General features: G+C 46.1%; 1 protein-coding gene across 1 annotated transcript; it reads right to left on the bottom strand.

Moving 5' to 3' along the window:
• Window positions 1-13,012: 13,012 nt before the first annotated feature.
• On the bottom strand, window positions 13,013-14,128 carry LOC127315351 (ervatamin-B-like). The gene has a single exon (XM_051345846.1). It carries the CDS (start codon window positions 14,126-14,128, stop codon window positions 13,013-13,015), a length of 1,116 nt encoding a protein of 371 aa, XP_051201806.1.
• Window positions 14,129-14,661: the final 533 nt, after the last annotated feature.

Genomic DNA, 14,661 nt, shown 5'->3' with positions numbered 1-14,661 from the left:
GTGAGAGCGTTTTATTGCTTTCTTCCAATTCCCTACAATTGCTAGTTAGCCAATCAAGTTGAGCCCTTAGCTCAACATTCTCCTTTAAGATAGATGCTTCACAAGAAGTAGAGTTAGTAGCACAAGCATCAACAATAGATTTTTCATTTTCAATCATAGGATTCAATTTTTTTTGTAAGCATAAAGTTCGTATAAAACATGTGAGTATCATCAATAAAGTAGCATGGAACATAAGAAATTATAGATACGTTGGAGACGTATCAGCATCCCCAAGCTTAGTTCCTACTCGTCCTCGAGTAGGTAAACGATAACAAAGATAATTTTTTAAGTGACATGCTATCATGATCTTGATCAATACTATTTGTAAGCATATGTAATGAATGCAGCGATCCAAAGCAATGGTAAATACAATGATTAAACAACTGAATCATATAGCAAAGACTTTTCATGAATAGTACTTTCAAGACAAGCACCAATAAGTCTTGATTAAGAGTTAACTCATAAAGCAATAAATTCTTAGTAGAAAGTTTTGAAACAACACAAAGGAAGATATAAGCTTCAGCGGTTGCTTTCAACTTGTAACATGTATATCTCATGGATAGTTGTCAACATAAAGCAATGTAACAAGTGCAATAGGTAAACATGTAAGAATCAATGCACACAGTTGACACAAGTGTTTTCTTCTAAGACGGAAGGAAGTGGGTAAACTGACTCAACAATAAGTAAAAGAATGGCCCTTCGCAGAGGAAAGCAGGGATTGCTATATTTGTGCTAGAGCTTTTATTTTGAAAACAAGAAACAATTTTGTCAACGGTAGTAATAAAGCATATGTGTTATGTGTAAGATATCTTATAAGTTGCAAGCCTCATGCATAGTATACCAATAGTGCCTGCACCTTGTCCTAATTAGCTCGGATTACCTGGATTATCATTGCAATACATATGTTTTAACCGAGTATCACAAAGGGGTACCTCTATGCCGCCTGTACAAAGGACTAAGGAGAAAGCTCGCATTGGATTTATCGCTTTTGATTATTCTCAACTTGGACATCCATACCGGGACAACATAGACAACAGATAATGGACTCCTCTTTAATGCATAAGCATTCAACAACAGATAATATTCTCATAAGAGATTGAGGATTGTTGTCCAAACTGAAACTTCCATCATGGATCATGGATTTAGTTAGCGGCCCAATGTTCTTCTCTAACAATATGCATGCTCAAACCATTCAACTCATGATAAATCGCCCTTACTTCAGACAAGACGAACATGCATAGCAACTCACATGATATTCAACAAGGTGAAATAGTTGATGGCGTCCCCAGGAACATGGTTATCGCTCAACAAGCAACTTATAAGAAATAAGATACATAAGTACATATTCAATACCACAATAGGTTTTAGGCTATTTTTCCCATGAGCTATATATTGCAAAGACAAAGAATGGAATTTTAAAGGTAGCACTCAAGCAATTTACTTTGGAATGGCAGAGAAATACCATGTAGTAGGTAGGTATGGTGGACACAAATGGCGTAGTATTTGGCTCAAGGATTTGGATGCACGAGAAGTATTCCCTCACAATACAAGGCTTAGGCTAGCAAGGTTGTTTGAAGCAAACACAAGTATGAACCGGTACAGCAAAACTCACATAAGAACATATTGCAAGCATTATAAGACTCTACACTGTCCTCCTTGTTGCTCAAACACCTTACCAGAAAATATCTAGACTTTAGAGAGACCAATCATGCAAACCAAATTTCAACAAGCTCTACAGTATTTCTTCACTAATAGGTGCAAAGTATATGATGCAAGAGCTTAATAATGAGCACAACAATTGCCAAGTATCAAATTATTCAAGACATTATACCAATTACCACATGTAGCATTTTCTGTTTCCAACCATATAACAATTAACGAAGCAGTTTCAACCTTCGCCATGAACATTAAGAATTAAGCTAAGAACATATGTGTTCATATGCAACAGCGGAGCGTGTCTCTCTCTCCCACACAATGAATGCTAGGATCCAATTTATTCAAACAAAACAAAAACAAGAACATACAGACGCTCCAAGTAAAGCACATAAGATGTGACGGAATAAAAATATAGTTTCACTAGAGGTGACCTGATAATGTTGTCGATGAAGAAGGGGATGCCTTGGGCATCCCCAAGATTAGATGCTTGAGTCTTCTTGAAATATACAGGGATGAACCACAGGGGCATCCCCAAGCTTAGAGCTTTCACTCTCCTTGATCATATTGTATCATCCTCCTGTCTTGATTCTTGAAAACTTCCTCCACACCAAACTCAAAACAAACTCATTAGAGGGTTAGTGCATAATCAGAAATTCACATATTCAGAAGTGACATAATCATTCTTAACACTTCTGGACATTGCACAAAGCTACTGAATGTTAATGGAATAAAGAAATCCATCAAACATAGCAAAACAGGCAATGCGAAATAAAAGGCAGAATCTGTCAAAACAAAACAGTCTGTAAAGACGAATTTTTCTGGGGCACTAGACTTGCTCAAATGAAAATGCTCAAATTGAATTAAAGTTGCGTACATATCTTAGGATCACTCACGTAAATTGGCAGATTTTTCTGAGTTGCCTACAGAGAACACTGCCCAAATTCGTGAAAGCAAGAAATCAGTTTCTGCGCAGTAATCCAAATCTAGTATGAACCTTACTATCAAAGACTTTAGTTGGCACAACAATGCAATAAAATAAAGATAAGGAGAGGTTTCTACAGTAGTAACAACTTCCAAGACTCAAATATAAAACAAAAGTGCAGAAGTAAAATCATGGGTTGTCTCCCATAAGCGCTTTTCTTTAACGCCTTTCAGCTAGGCGCAGAAAGTGTGATTCAAGTATTATTAAGAGATGAAGCATCAACATCATAATTTTCACAACTTGTCACAATAGGTATCTTAGATGCTCCATTATCTACAGTGGTATTAAGAGCTTTATCAATTTTAGGCCTATAATAGTTTTTTGGTTTAGGCACCTTAGAGACATACATGAATTTTTGCTCCTTACCCACATAAGCTTTCTCCTTAAACTTAATAGAAGAAAAGTTGAACCGAAGGTTCCCATAGCTTCTTCAAGTTCACTAATCCTTTGGGTTTGATTATCATGAATAGCACAAGCTTCTAAGATGGCAATTCTCTCATTAATTCCACCTAGAGATTTGTCAAGTTTATCAGTGCTATCAAGTAATTCTCCCAATTTAGTCTCAATACTTGGAAGATTTTGCTCTATGGTCTCCAACTTTTTCATGACATCTTCAAGAGAGATTTCAATTTTAACTTCATTAATAGGTGGTATTCCAAATATACTCTCAATAATGCAACTAGCTTCTAAAGCAGGAGTGCCTAGGAAATTACCTCCCGTAAGACAATCAAGAACATACCTATTCCAGCTAGAGATTCCAACATAAATATTCCTGAGTAGGATAGTGGTGGAGTGTTTCTTAGTGCACCTATTATGAGCATCACTAATTCTATACCAAGCATCTTTTAAACATTCTCCCCCTTGTTGCTTAAACGAACGAACTTCAACTTCAGGATTACTCATTTTAGCAATAGTAAATAAAGCAAACTAGATAAAGTAAATGCAAGTAACTATTTTTTTTGTTTTTTTAATATAATGCAGCAAACAAAGCAGTAAATAAAATAAAGCAAGACAAAAACAAAGTAAAGAGATTGGAAGTGGAAGAATCCCCTTGCAGCGTGTCTTGATCTCCCCGGCAACGGCGCCAGAAATTTAGCTTGTTGACGCGTAAAGCACACGCCCGTTAGGAACCCCAAGTGGAAGGTGTGATGCGTACAACAACAACTTTCCCTCAGTAAGAAACCAAGGTTTATCGAACCAGTAGGAGTCAAGAAGCACGTTGAAGGTTGATGGTGGCGGAGTGTAGTGCGGCGCAACACCAGGGATTCCGGTGCCAACGTGGAACCTGCACAACATAACTAAATTACTTTGCCCCAACTTAACAGTGAGGTTGTCAATCTCACCGGCTTGCTGTAACAAAGGATTAGATGTATAGTGTGGATGATGATGTTTGCAGAGAACAGTAAGAACGAGTATTGCAGTTGATTGCATTCGATGTAAAGAATGGACCGGGGTCCACAATTCACTAGTGGTGTCTCTCCGATAAGAAATAGCATGTTGGGTGAACAAATTACAGTTGGGCAATTGACAAATAAAGATGGCATGACAATGCACATACATGTTATGATAAGTAGTGTGAAATTCAATTGGGCATTACGACAAAGTACATAGACCGCTATCCAGCATGCATCTATGCCTAAATAGTCCACCTTCAGGTTAGCATCCGCACCCCTTCCAGTATTAAGTTGCAAACAACAGACAATTGCATTAAGTATGGTGCGTAATGTAATCAACACAAATATCCTTAGACAAAGCATTGATGTTTTATCCCTAGTGGCAACAGCACATCCACAACCTTAGAACTTTCTGTCACTATCCCAGATTTAATGGAGGCATGAACCCACTATCGAGCATAGATACTCCCTCTTGGAGTTACAAGTAACGACTTGGCCAGAGCCTCTACTAGCAACGGAGAGCATGTAAGATCATAAACAACACATAGATGATAGATTGATAATCAACATAACATAGCATTCCATATTCATCGGATCCCAACAAACGCAACATGTAGCATTACAGATAGATGATCTTGATCATGTTAGGCAGCTCACAAGAACCAACAATGATAGCAGAATGAGGAGAAGACGACCATCTAGCTACTGCTATGGACCCATAGTCCAGCGGTGAACTACTCACACATCGATCCGGAGGCGATCATGGCGATGAAGAGTCCTCCGGGAGATGATTACCCTCTCCGGCAGGGGTGTCGGAGGCGATCTCCTGAATCCCCCGAGATGGGATTGGCGGCGGCGGCGTCTCTGGAAGGTTTTCCGTATCGTGGCTCTCGGTACTGGGGTTTTCTCGACGAAGGCTTTTTATAGGCGGAAGGGTAGGTTAGGGGGCGTCACGAGGGCCCCACACGCCAGGGCCGCGCGGCCAGGGCCTGGGCCGCACCGCCCTGTTGTGTCGGCGCCTCGTGGCCCCACTTCGTATCTCCTCCGGTCTTCTGGAAGCTTCGTGGAAAAATAAGACCCTAGGCGTTGATTTCGTCCAATTCCGAGAATATTTCCTTACTAGGATTTCTGAAACCAAAAACAGCAGAAAACAGCAACTGGCTCTTCGGCATCTTGTTAATAGGTTAGTGCCGGAAAATGCATAAATATGACATAAAGTGTGTATAAAACATGTGAGTATCATCAATAAAGTAGCATGGAACATAAGAAATTATAGATACGTTGGAGACGTATCACTAATGTCCACATGAGGCTCACAATATACTACTTTAGTGATACTTGCCTCATGAGCTAACTTTAGCTCATCGTAGGAAGTTAGAAGATACTCAAGAGAGTGTGAGAGCGTTTTATTGCTTTCTTCCAATTCCCTACAATTGCTAGTTAGCCAATCAAGTTGAGCCCTTAGCTCAACATTCTCCTTTAAGATAGATGCTTCACAAGAAGTAGAGTTAGTAGCACAAGCATCAACAATAGATTTTTCATTTTCAATCATAGGATTCAATTTTTTGTGTAAGCATAAAGTTCGTATGCTTCTCATCTTTTAACTCTTGCTTGAGGAGTTCAATTCTTAGTCTCCTATTTTCAATATGAGATTCTAACTCCACAATGGTTTCCTTGTATTTATTCAAGGTTTCCATAGAGTGTTCGAGATTAGCACGAGCTTCTTTATTACCATGGAGAGAAGCATATACCATTCCCATATCATGCAACAAAGTATTGTATTCTTTATCATTATCATCATCATCACTCTCATCATTAGAGGAAGTGTTAGGAGTCAAAGTAGGAGATACCTTTGATCCATTTTCTATAAGGCACATGTGCATACCGGAGGATGAAGATGAATATATTCTTGAATCCTCATTTGAAATCATGTCTTGATCCACAGAGTGTTCGGTTTCCTCTACATTGTTAGTCAACAAGCAACTAGAGGAAATAGAAGCATTTTGATTATGTGAGCAAGAAAGGGCAAACATATCATCATGAGATCTATGTAAGCAATTTACACATGATATGCAAGGACTATCAACACAAGAATGTAGATTATTTTCAATGCTAGATGTGTTTAAGTACAAAGAGGAATCATTGCAATGGGATAGAGATGAACAATCATCACTATTGAGCACAATATCAACATTGCAATTTTCCTCACCACTCACCATATCATTACCTTGTGTCTTGTCACACGTTGGTGAAGTGGATGAAGAGAAGAACTCATCTCGGCTGGAGGTGGAAGCAACTTGGAGCTCTTCATGATGTGAAGGGGAAGAGAGCTCCTCGGAGACACCACCGACCAAATGAGAAATGGATCCACCAAACATTTCCTTAAGCTTGATCCACATCTCATGAGACGACTTTCGCTTTATATATATCAAGAACCTACGAAAATCTGGTCTCAAGGAGAATAAAAGCTCATTAGATACTTGAGCTTCAAGATGTAAGTTTTTCTCATCCTCTAAAGATAGATTTTGAGGATCCATCGGACGAGAAAAACCTACATCTAGAAATTGCTCCATGTTTGGACACAAGGTCCAAAGATTACAAAGCAAGCAATTTCACCACAAAAGATAATTTGTGCCAACAAAGATAATTGTCTCATTGTGCACTAAATTACTAGCCGACATCTTTACTCTCAAGGTGGTGAAGCCTTAAACAAGGAGAGAACTTGCTCTGATACTAATTGAAAGATCGAGATGTCACCTAGAGGGGGGTGAATAGGCAATTAAAAACTCTTACGGATCTGTCTTGTAAGAATGCGGAATAAAACTAACGTTTAGTTTACAAGAACAAACCCTAAATATGCTAAGCTCAACTAAGTGTAACAATAGCAACTAGAGCTAAGCAAGATAGGCACAAGATATATGTAGCACAAGTGATAGCAAGATATATATATATATATATATATATATGTACTTCAAGCACGATGGATATCACAAGGAAAGAGAGCTCGGGTATAGAAATAACCGAGGCACGCGGAGACGAGGATGTATTCCCGTGTTCCCTTCCTTTGCAAGAAGGTACGTCACGTTTGGAGGAGTGGAGGTCCCACGAAGGATTCCCCGCGCCACGAAGGCTCACCCTATTCTCCAAACCACACCCACGAAGGATAATGGCCCTTTCCTTATGGTCAGCTTTTCCTCCGTTGCGGAGATGGCAAGCTCCACAGCCAATTCACAAGCTCCACGAAGGAGAAGCCCGAGCCTCTTCACAATCTTCTTGAGGACATCACCGGAGCACCAACCGCCAAGCCAACTAGGAGGTCTCCCTCCAAGAGTAACAAGCTCACGGTCTCTCACTCGAACTAATCGTGGTGGAGAGCTCAACACTATGCAATGATGCAAAGCAAGAACACTAGAGGTATTCAAATCCTTCACTCTCAAATCCCACCCAAAGAACAAATGCTAGGATGAGATTGGAGAGGAAGAACAATGGGGTAAGTCAACAAAAGACTCCAAGATCTAGATCCCAAGAGTTCCCCTCACTTAGAGGAGAAATGGATTGGTGGAAGTGTAGATCTAGATCTCCTCTCTTAGATCCCTCAAGAATGAGCAAGAATCATGGGGGGGAGACAAGAGAGAGAGAAAGTTCTTCAAAGGCAACAATGGAGGTGAGATAATAGAAGAACTAACTAAGCCCAAGGTGGAAGAAGGGCTATTTATAGCCCAATAGCAAATAAAACCGTTGGGGGAAAAAGACAGAGAAAAACGGGCAGAAAATCGGCCCGAAAAATGGTCCAGCCGGTGGCCAGGCCGGCTGACCGGAATTTGAGCTGAAGAGCCCAACATGGAATCCGGCCGAGCCGGATCAGCAGCCGGATTGGCTCGTGGGCCGCGCGGAGGAGACATGCCCAGCCCGGGTGAGCCAGCCGCGCCCACCGCGCGTGGGCGTTGCGTAAGAGTGCGAGCCAGGGGTCCGGTCGGGCCGGGGGCGCCGGGTGGGCCGGTCGGCGGCCGGCGCCAGGGCCAGACGGGGCAGCTCGGGCCACGGGACACCGCCTGGATGTCACAGGCGCCCGGGCCGGTTTCGACCGGGTGGGCCGGCGGCTAGGCCGGTCCGGCCGGCTGGCCCCTTCCCCCCTTTTTTCTTTTTATTCTTTTCTTCGTTTTCCTTTTTCCTTTTTCTTTAGTAACAAATGCTCCCGAACTCCGATTCGAATGAAACCAACTTTGTTTGGAAGATAACAACAAATGCTATCCAGTAGAAAGTGAAAACACACAAATCTGTAGGAGGGGATTTTATCATGAATATAAAAGGTAGAACCTTATATCATGAATAACCGGTAAAATCACCCAACCTCGAAAACGCAATAGAAGATGCATGCGAATTCCGTTTTCGATGAACTTGGGCTTGTTGTAAAGCTAGCAACAAGCTCAAGAACCTCACACAAAGAAATACCAAGAAGCAATAGGGATATGCAAAGTATAAAAAGGATTGAGCTCCCTAAGACGATGTGATCAAGTTACTCAACCGAAAGCCCCTCTTAATAGTGCGGCTATCTATCCTATAATCCGGACTCCCATCAACCACCTTGAGACCGGTAAAAGGAAAACCTATCAAGGCCATACCTTTGCCTTGCGTATTCCGCTTGATCTTGATGATAGCTCTTCAAGTTCCACTCATGACGGAATGCCTCACTTGATCATCGTTGCTTCGTGAAGACTCACAAATGCTCCCCCATACACCATGATGGGAAAGCTCCATTTATGCACATCTTCACATGTCCATTATCACAAAATGGACGGCAAGCTTCAAGCATGTGATCCACTTGAGATGCTCATCTTGAACTTGCCCAACTCAACCTTGTATCTTCTCATACTCTATCATAATACCTTGAGGTGTATATAAAGAATTCTTCACTTGGAATCAAGCTCTCAAGATCTTGATTATCCATTACTTATCACATAAGATAGAGCATGGCTAATATTGAGTTCCACATAAGAACTCCTTCTTCATTTCTTCTTCTTGATCATATCACATATAGATCTTCAAATCGATGATCTTGATGCCAATACACAAGGTGTATCTTTATCTTCATGACATCCATATTTGAATCCAACACATGGAATACAAGAATTACCTATGGAATATTCCTTCATATAAACTCAATGAAAACATTAGTCCATAGAGGTTGTCATTAAATACCAAAACCACACATAGGGGCAATGTACCCTTACACCAGCTCGCTCAGGATACGCGGCCCGAAGGACTTCGGGCCGGCTGGACCTTCCTCTTCCGCAATGCGAGATTCCACGAGCCAGTCGATGCGGTCTTGGGCATCAACTAGCTCGACGCGTGGGCCTATCCGGGGGTGGGCTAGCTGGCGCAAGCCGCTGGCTTCGGGAGATGGCCGGTGTGGGCGCCTGCGCGCCGGCTCTTCGGTGAAGTACTACGGCTGATCCCTGCTGGGTGCAGGCCGGCTTTGTCAGCTCTAGCCACTTGGGGCAGGGGATTCTCTGTGCCGGCTGCGGTGGCTTCTGCCAACATGGGCCCCTCCAAGGGAACCTCTGTGTCGGCTTGGGTGCCGTGATGACTACTCAGCCGTATCCCTGGGGCCACTCTTGGAGTGGCCGGCTGCATTAGGAGCCAAAGAGTTACTAGGGGTGTTGCCGGCATACCTAGGGTCCTTCTGCTGCAGGGTGGCGGCGCGGAGAAGCTCGGACAACCGCTTGGTATGGCGGCGTAGATCTTCGCCTTCCAGGAGGCTCAGCTCCTCCGCGGCGGCTTCCGCCGCGAGCACGTTCTTCTCAGGGGTGTTGTAGACACGCAGCTCCAAGGAAGCAGCCGGCGATGCTCCGCCATCGCGGTTGATCTCCACGCCGAGGCCGCTTCCCCTGCGACGGAGCGGGCCAGCTCGGGTATGGTTGTTGCTGGCTGGCGTGAAGCCGTGGGCACGGTTGTACTCGCGTTGGGTGATCTCTAGCTGCCGCTTGGCAGCCGCCACCTCTTCCGCCTGCTGCAGGAGGAGTATGCAGTGAGCCTCCAAGTCCGCCTCGATGGTGGTGGGGTCTGTGCCTGCGGTGAGGGGAGTGCTCAGCTTTTCCCTGGCCGCCTCCAACTTTGATGGCTGTGGCGGGGGCTGTGGGCCGAATACTGATGCGCCGCCATCGATGTTGGCGTCACGCTCTAGCGGTGGGCGGCGGCCTTCGCCGCGCGTCTTCTTGGTGATGTTGTCGTCGCCGGTGTCCATGCCCGCCTACACGAAGCAGGGGCTGGTGAGGTTGCTGCGACGCCGGCTCCGGGAGGAGGGCTAGCGCAGCGCTGCACCTGTCGCATGTAGCGTGGTGGCGCGACGGTGGCGACGTAGACATCGTGCGCACCGAAGGTGGTGATGCTGCCGCTGGCAGGGAAGGGCCGGTCGGTGAAGTAGCCAGCATTGTTGCTGACGCAGTCGAGGGAGCCGAATCTCCAGACAAGACCTGAAGCGACTCGCTCGCCGGTGGTGATGGTGAGGCCCGTCCGGAAGGAAACTCCGGCCGCAGACGTGGAAGGCCCCATGGTGGGCACCAAATGTCGTGGTATCATCACGTCATATGCCATGGGATGGCTAAAGTCGGGTGGTTCCGGCCTTTGGCCTACGGCGGCCTCTGGATGCGGGTATGAGCACGAGCGACACAAGCGACGTACCCAGGTTCGGGGCCCTCGTATGGAGGCAACACCCCTACTCCTGCTCTAGAGTGTATATGGTATGAGACTACAATGGTGCTCCGTGAGCTGTATTCGGCTGGGAAGAGGGCTCGAGGTAGTCGAAGGCCTATCTCCCGAGCGGTGCTAAGTGTGAAATGAGCGAGAATGGATCGATCTTCCCCATGCAAGGGGGTGCTAGTCCGACTTATATAGAGCCTGGAACATTACAAAGAAGTCCCTATAGCCTATGGTGCTTGTTCCGTCGGCTCCGGCTCCTTCGCGCCTTCCCGAGGCGCTGTGCCGCCCAGCTGTCGGCCCTGTCTTATCCTTCCTGTCACGGCTGGCAGGGACAGGACGTGCCGAGCAACGTGTCGTAGGCGAATCTAGCTCGCGGTCGTAGCCTGCGGCCGCTAGCTAGCACCGCCCGTAGCCTGCGGCACCCGGAGAAGCCGGGCCATGATGGCCTGTTCTGACGCGGGGCACTGTTGCTTTAAAGTGCACCCTTATCTGCGGTATTTGATGTCCTCGGTGGACTTTCGTACCCGGATGACCTTTCCGGAGCTTTCTCCTGCAAGGATCACCAGCTCCGAGCCTGTCAGGGGAAAATCGAACCCAGCCGGATATGACATTTAGAAGCCGGCCCTAGCCATGGACAGTCGGCCATGGTCAGGCCAGCGTGGACCTGGTTCCATCTGGCCCACAAGGCAGCAGGCCACGGCTCTAGCCGACTGCTCCTCAGCTGGCCTTTGCCGCGGGCCAGCCGGCCCTGAACCAACTGCTCCTAGTCTTTTGCCATACCCGGGGTCTTTTCCCCTGACACATAGGCCATCCAACCTTGCTACATGGGGCGGCCGGAGTTACTACCAGCGGCGGCCGACTTTGCTACAATGGCGCGGTGGAGTTGCTGCTAGCGGGCTACCGGCATTGCTACAATGGCGCGGAGGTATTGTTGCATGTCTCGCTGGAGTTGCTACAATGGCGCGGTGGCGTTGCTACAATGGCCCTGCGGAGATGCTGCCAGCGCTCGTCCATGTTGCTACCAAGGCACGTCGTGATTGCTGCAAAGGTGCATTGGCCCTACTACAATGGACCATCGGGCGTTGCTGCGCCACCATGCTGCTATTGCATCGATGACGCACGTCGACTTCTTCGGCGACGACTATGGCTGATGGAGGAGCAACACTAGCGTGCACGGATGGGGTAGGTGGACTAGTGATGAGGGCTGCTGCATCAAGGACGCCACATCGGGCTTGTCCGGCGATGCCAAAGCGGGCTTCTCCGGCGACGCCACAATGGATCGACCACTCTATCCAGCGGTGGTGGTCGATGGGAATCTCGGGAGGATGAAGTTGTCAAATCCCCTTCGTGGGTGCCTTTTCTTTCATTTCTTCTTTTGGTTCTTGCGGTAACGTTGACCCGAGTGGACGGGGTGGACGGTTCGATCTCTCCATCTTATGGTTGCCGACCCGGGAGATCGGCGCACTTGATCCGGGGGACGATGAGCACACCCCTTTCCGACGGACGCGCTCAGTCGGATCACATGGAGATGGGCCTCCGATCGGATCGCTGGGAGTATTCAAGTTAGAACGCATCGGGGCGCATGTGGGCTGGTTCTTTGTCGATTGAAAGGCCTGAAGATAAAATAGGCCCTTGGACCATACGTAACAAGAATTCTCCTTTGACGGAGCATCTCGGAGCACAGGGCCGGCGCGACTCGGTGTTTTGTCCCACATCACCAAGCAAACTTTGGCCAGCTGCACAGGTGACGTACGGGACCGGTTTTCTTTAGCTTGGGAGTGGACGGACGGTCGAGTGTGACACCACCGATCAACATCCGATTTTTCTCGTCCATACCAAACGGTTTTTTATACGTACGAAAGTTCTTACACCAATGAACACTACCGATCGCCACCTAATAGTAAAGAAAGATAAAGATAGATAATGTATAATACTAAAAAGAAAATGTTTTATTATGTTATCTAGGTCAAATTGATGACCTAGTGACACAACCAATAAACTAAACCAAAGGGAGATCTTCAATCTTACATATATATATATGATGCGATCATAAATATGCACTTGATGCGTTGGTCTAAAGGAGCAACACCGGCCACTTAAATTTTAGTATTAGCATAGATAGTACATCATCATGCCACTCCACTAACATTGCGAGTAAATTACTAGTAGGTACATTACGAACACTCCAACTAATTAATGGAGTAAATGCATTATTAGGAGATCAAGCACACAAGTTATTGAACTATTCCGGATGTGCTGGGTACAATCCGGGCCAGAGCATAATGCCGCAGAGGCCGCCGTCAGCCTGATGACCGCGCTCGATGCGCATGTAGCCCCTCTCTCCCCATGACTCCCCCCACGAGTTCTTCACCACCCAATACTTGATGCCGCGATGGTTGGCATCGTCACGGGGCATCGTGCCATAGCCCACGAGCAGGGCTTGGTGGCTTTCCCTATGGTTACAGGGCCCTCTAAAGATGCCACCACTGTAATGCTTGAACTCAGTGGTGTTGACTCCCATAAAAGTAATCACGACGGGTGCCTTGTGCACCGCGTCCATGAGCATCTTCTCGCTACCATGAGTCACGTAGTAATATCTCCTGATGGACATGACGGGTAATCCTAAGGGAGTGGTGCAGTGCGACCCATTTCCCACATACGGGTACTGCTCCGAGGAATGAATGCCGTGCTTGTTGATGACGTATTGGAAGGCCTCATAAGCCGAGCCGCCGTCGCAACCGTTGTCCTTGTAGGTGCAGTCAACTAGTTCCTGAACGGAGAGGTTGGTGCGCTTATTGTTAGTGATGAAATGGATGCTCTCCATCGCTCCAGCGGCAGCAAAAGCCCAACAGCTTCTGCATTCCCCCTGGGTCTTCACGCTGGTGAGAACGCCGTCCACGGTCCGCCAGTCGAAGTTGAGTGGCAGGTTGTCAGGGTAGTACTGGCTGGGCTGGTGAAGTTTGAGCTTGATATTGTCGCGGGGTCGGATCTTGAGGGGGGAGCAGTTGGCGAACGATTTGGCGTACTCAGCTAGGGTCATGTCCGCGAATAAGTTTAGATGACGTTTCACATCTGTGTCGCCATCATTCAGCTCGTACACAGCGCGCGCCTCCTCCTTGAAGATGGCGAACCGCTTCTCCTTGTCGCTGGGTTCGCTGTCGCGCCTGTAGAGCGCGTACCAGCGCTCATACAGGTCACGCATGCTCTCATCTGAAGCAAAATTCTCCGAGCTGACGTAGATTTTGTCCGCCGCCGGCATGCTCACCGTCGGCGTGCTCGTTGTTGGCGTGCTCGTCGTTAGAGCCATGGCCGCCAGTGCAGCCACCATGGTGAGCGCAGGGAGCATGCCTCTCGCCATTGAAACAATATACTACCTAGTTTTCTGGGTGAATTCGGGTGAAGTGAGTATTCTATGGATATCCTTTCCACCTCCTTATATAATAGAGCCATAACTACATGGTTGGACATGTCCTTTATTGTACCACAGCCTCAGGCAGACATGATTCAACCGTAGACCTAGCTAGCTCTAATAATCCACATTATATGTATCATAGATAGTATCATGCATTATGTGTCATTAAAATTAATGATGAGAGAAATCATATTGGTATCAAAGGTAGATTCCGTATAATAGCATGTAGAACAAGAAAAATAGATGGCAAATAGATCTTGTACACATATTTGCATTAGATTTTCCGATCAATAAATATAAGAAGACTATGGTAGTACAACATGATACCATGCATTAATTGTAGAGGTAGTATCATACACTAGTATCGTATGAATGATACTGCTATATGATGCTCCCCATTGTGACTAATCTCATGATGCATCTATTATGTCACCACGTATGTGCATGACACTTGCGTGATGAAGCAGCATAATAAATGT

This window comes from Lolium perenne, chromosome 7 (assembly GCF_019359855.2).
Source record: "Lolium perenne isolate Kyuss_39 chromosome 7, Kyuss_2.0, whole genome shotgun sequence".
Lineage (NCBI taxonomy): Eukaryota > Viridiplantae > Streptophyta > Magnoliopsida > Poales > Poaceae > Lolium > Lolium perenne.
Note: the sequence above shows the minus strand (reverse complement) of the source record. Positions and strands in the feature narration are given on the sequence as shown.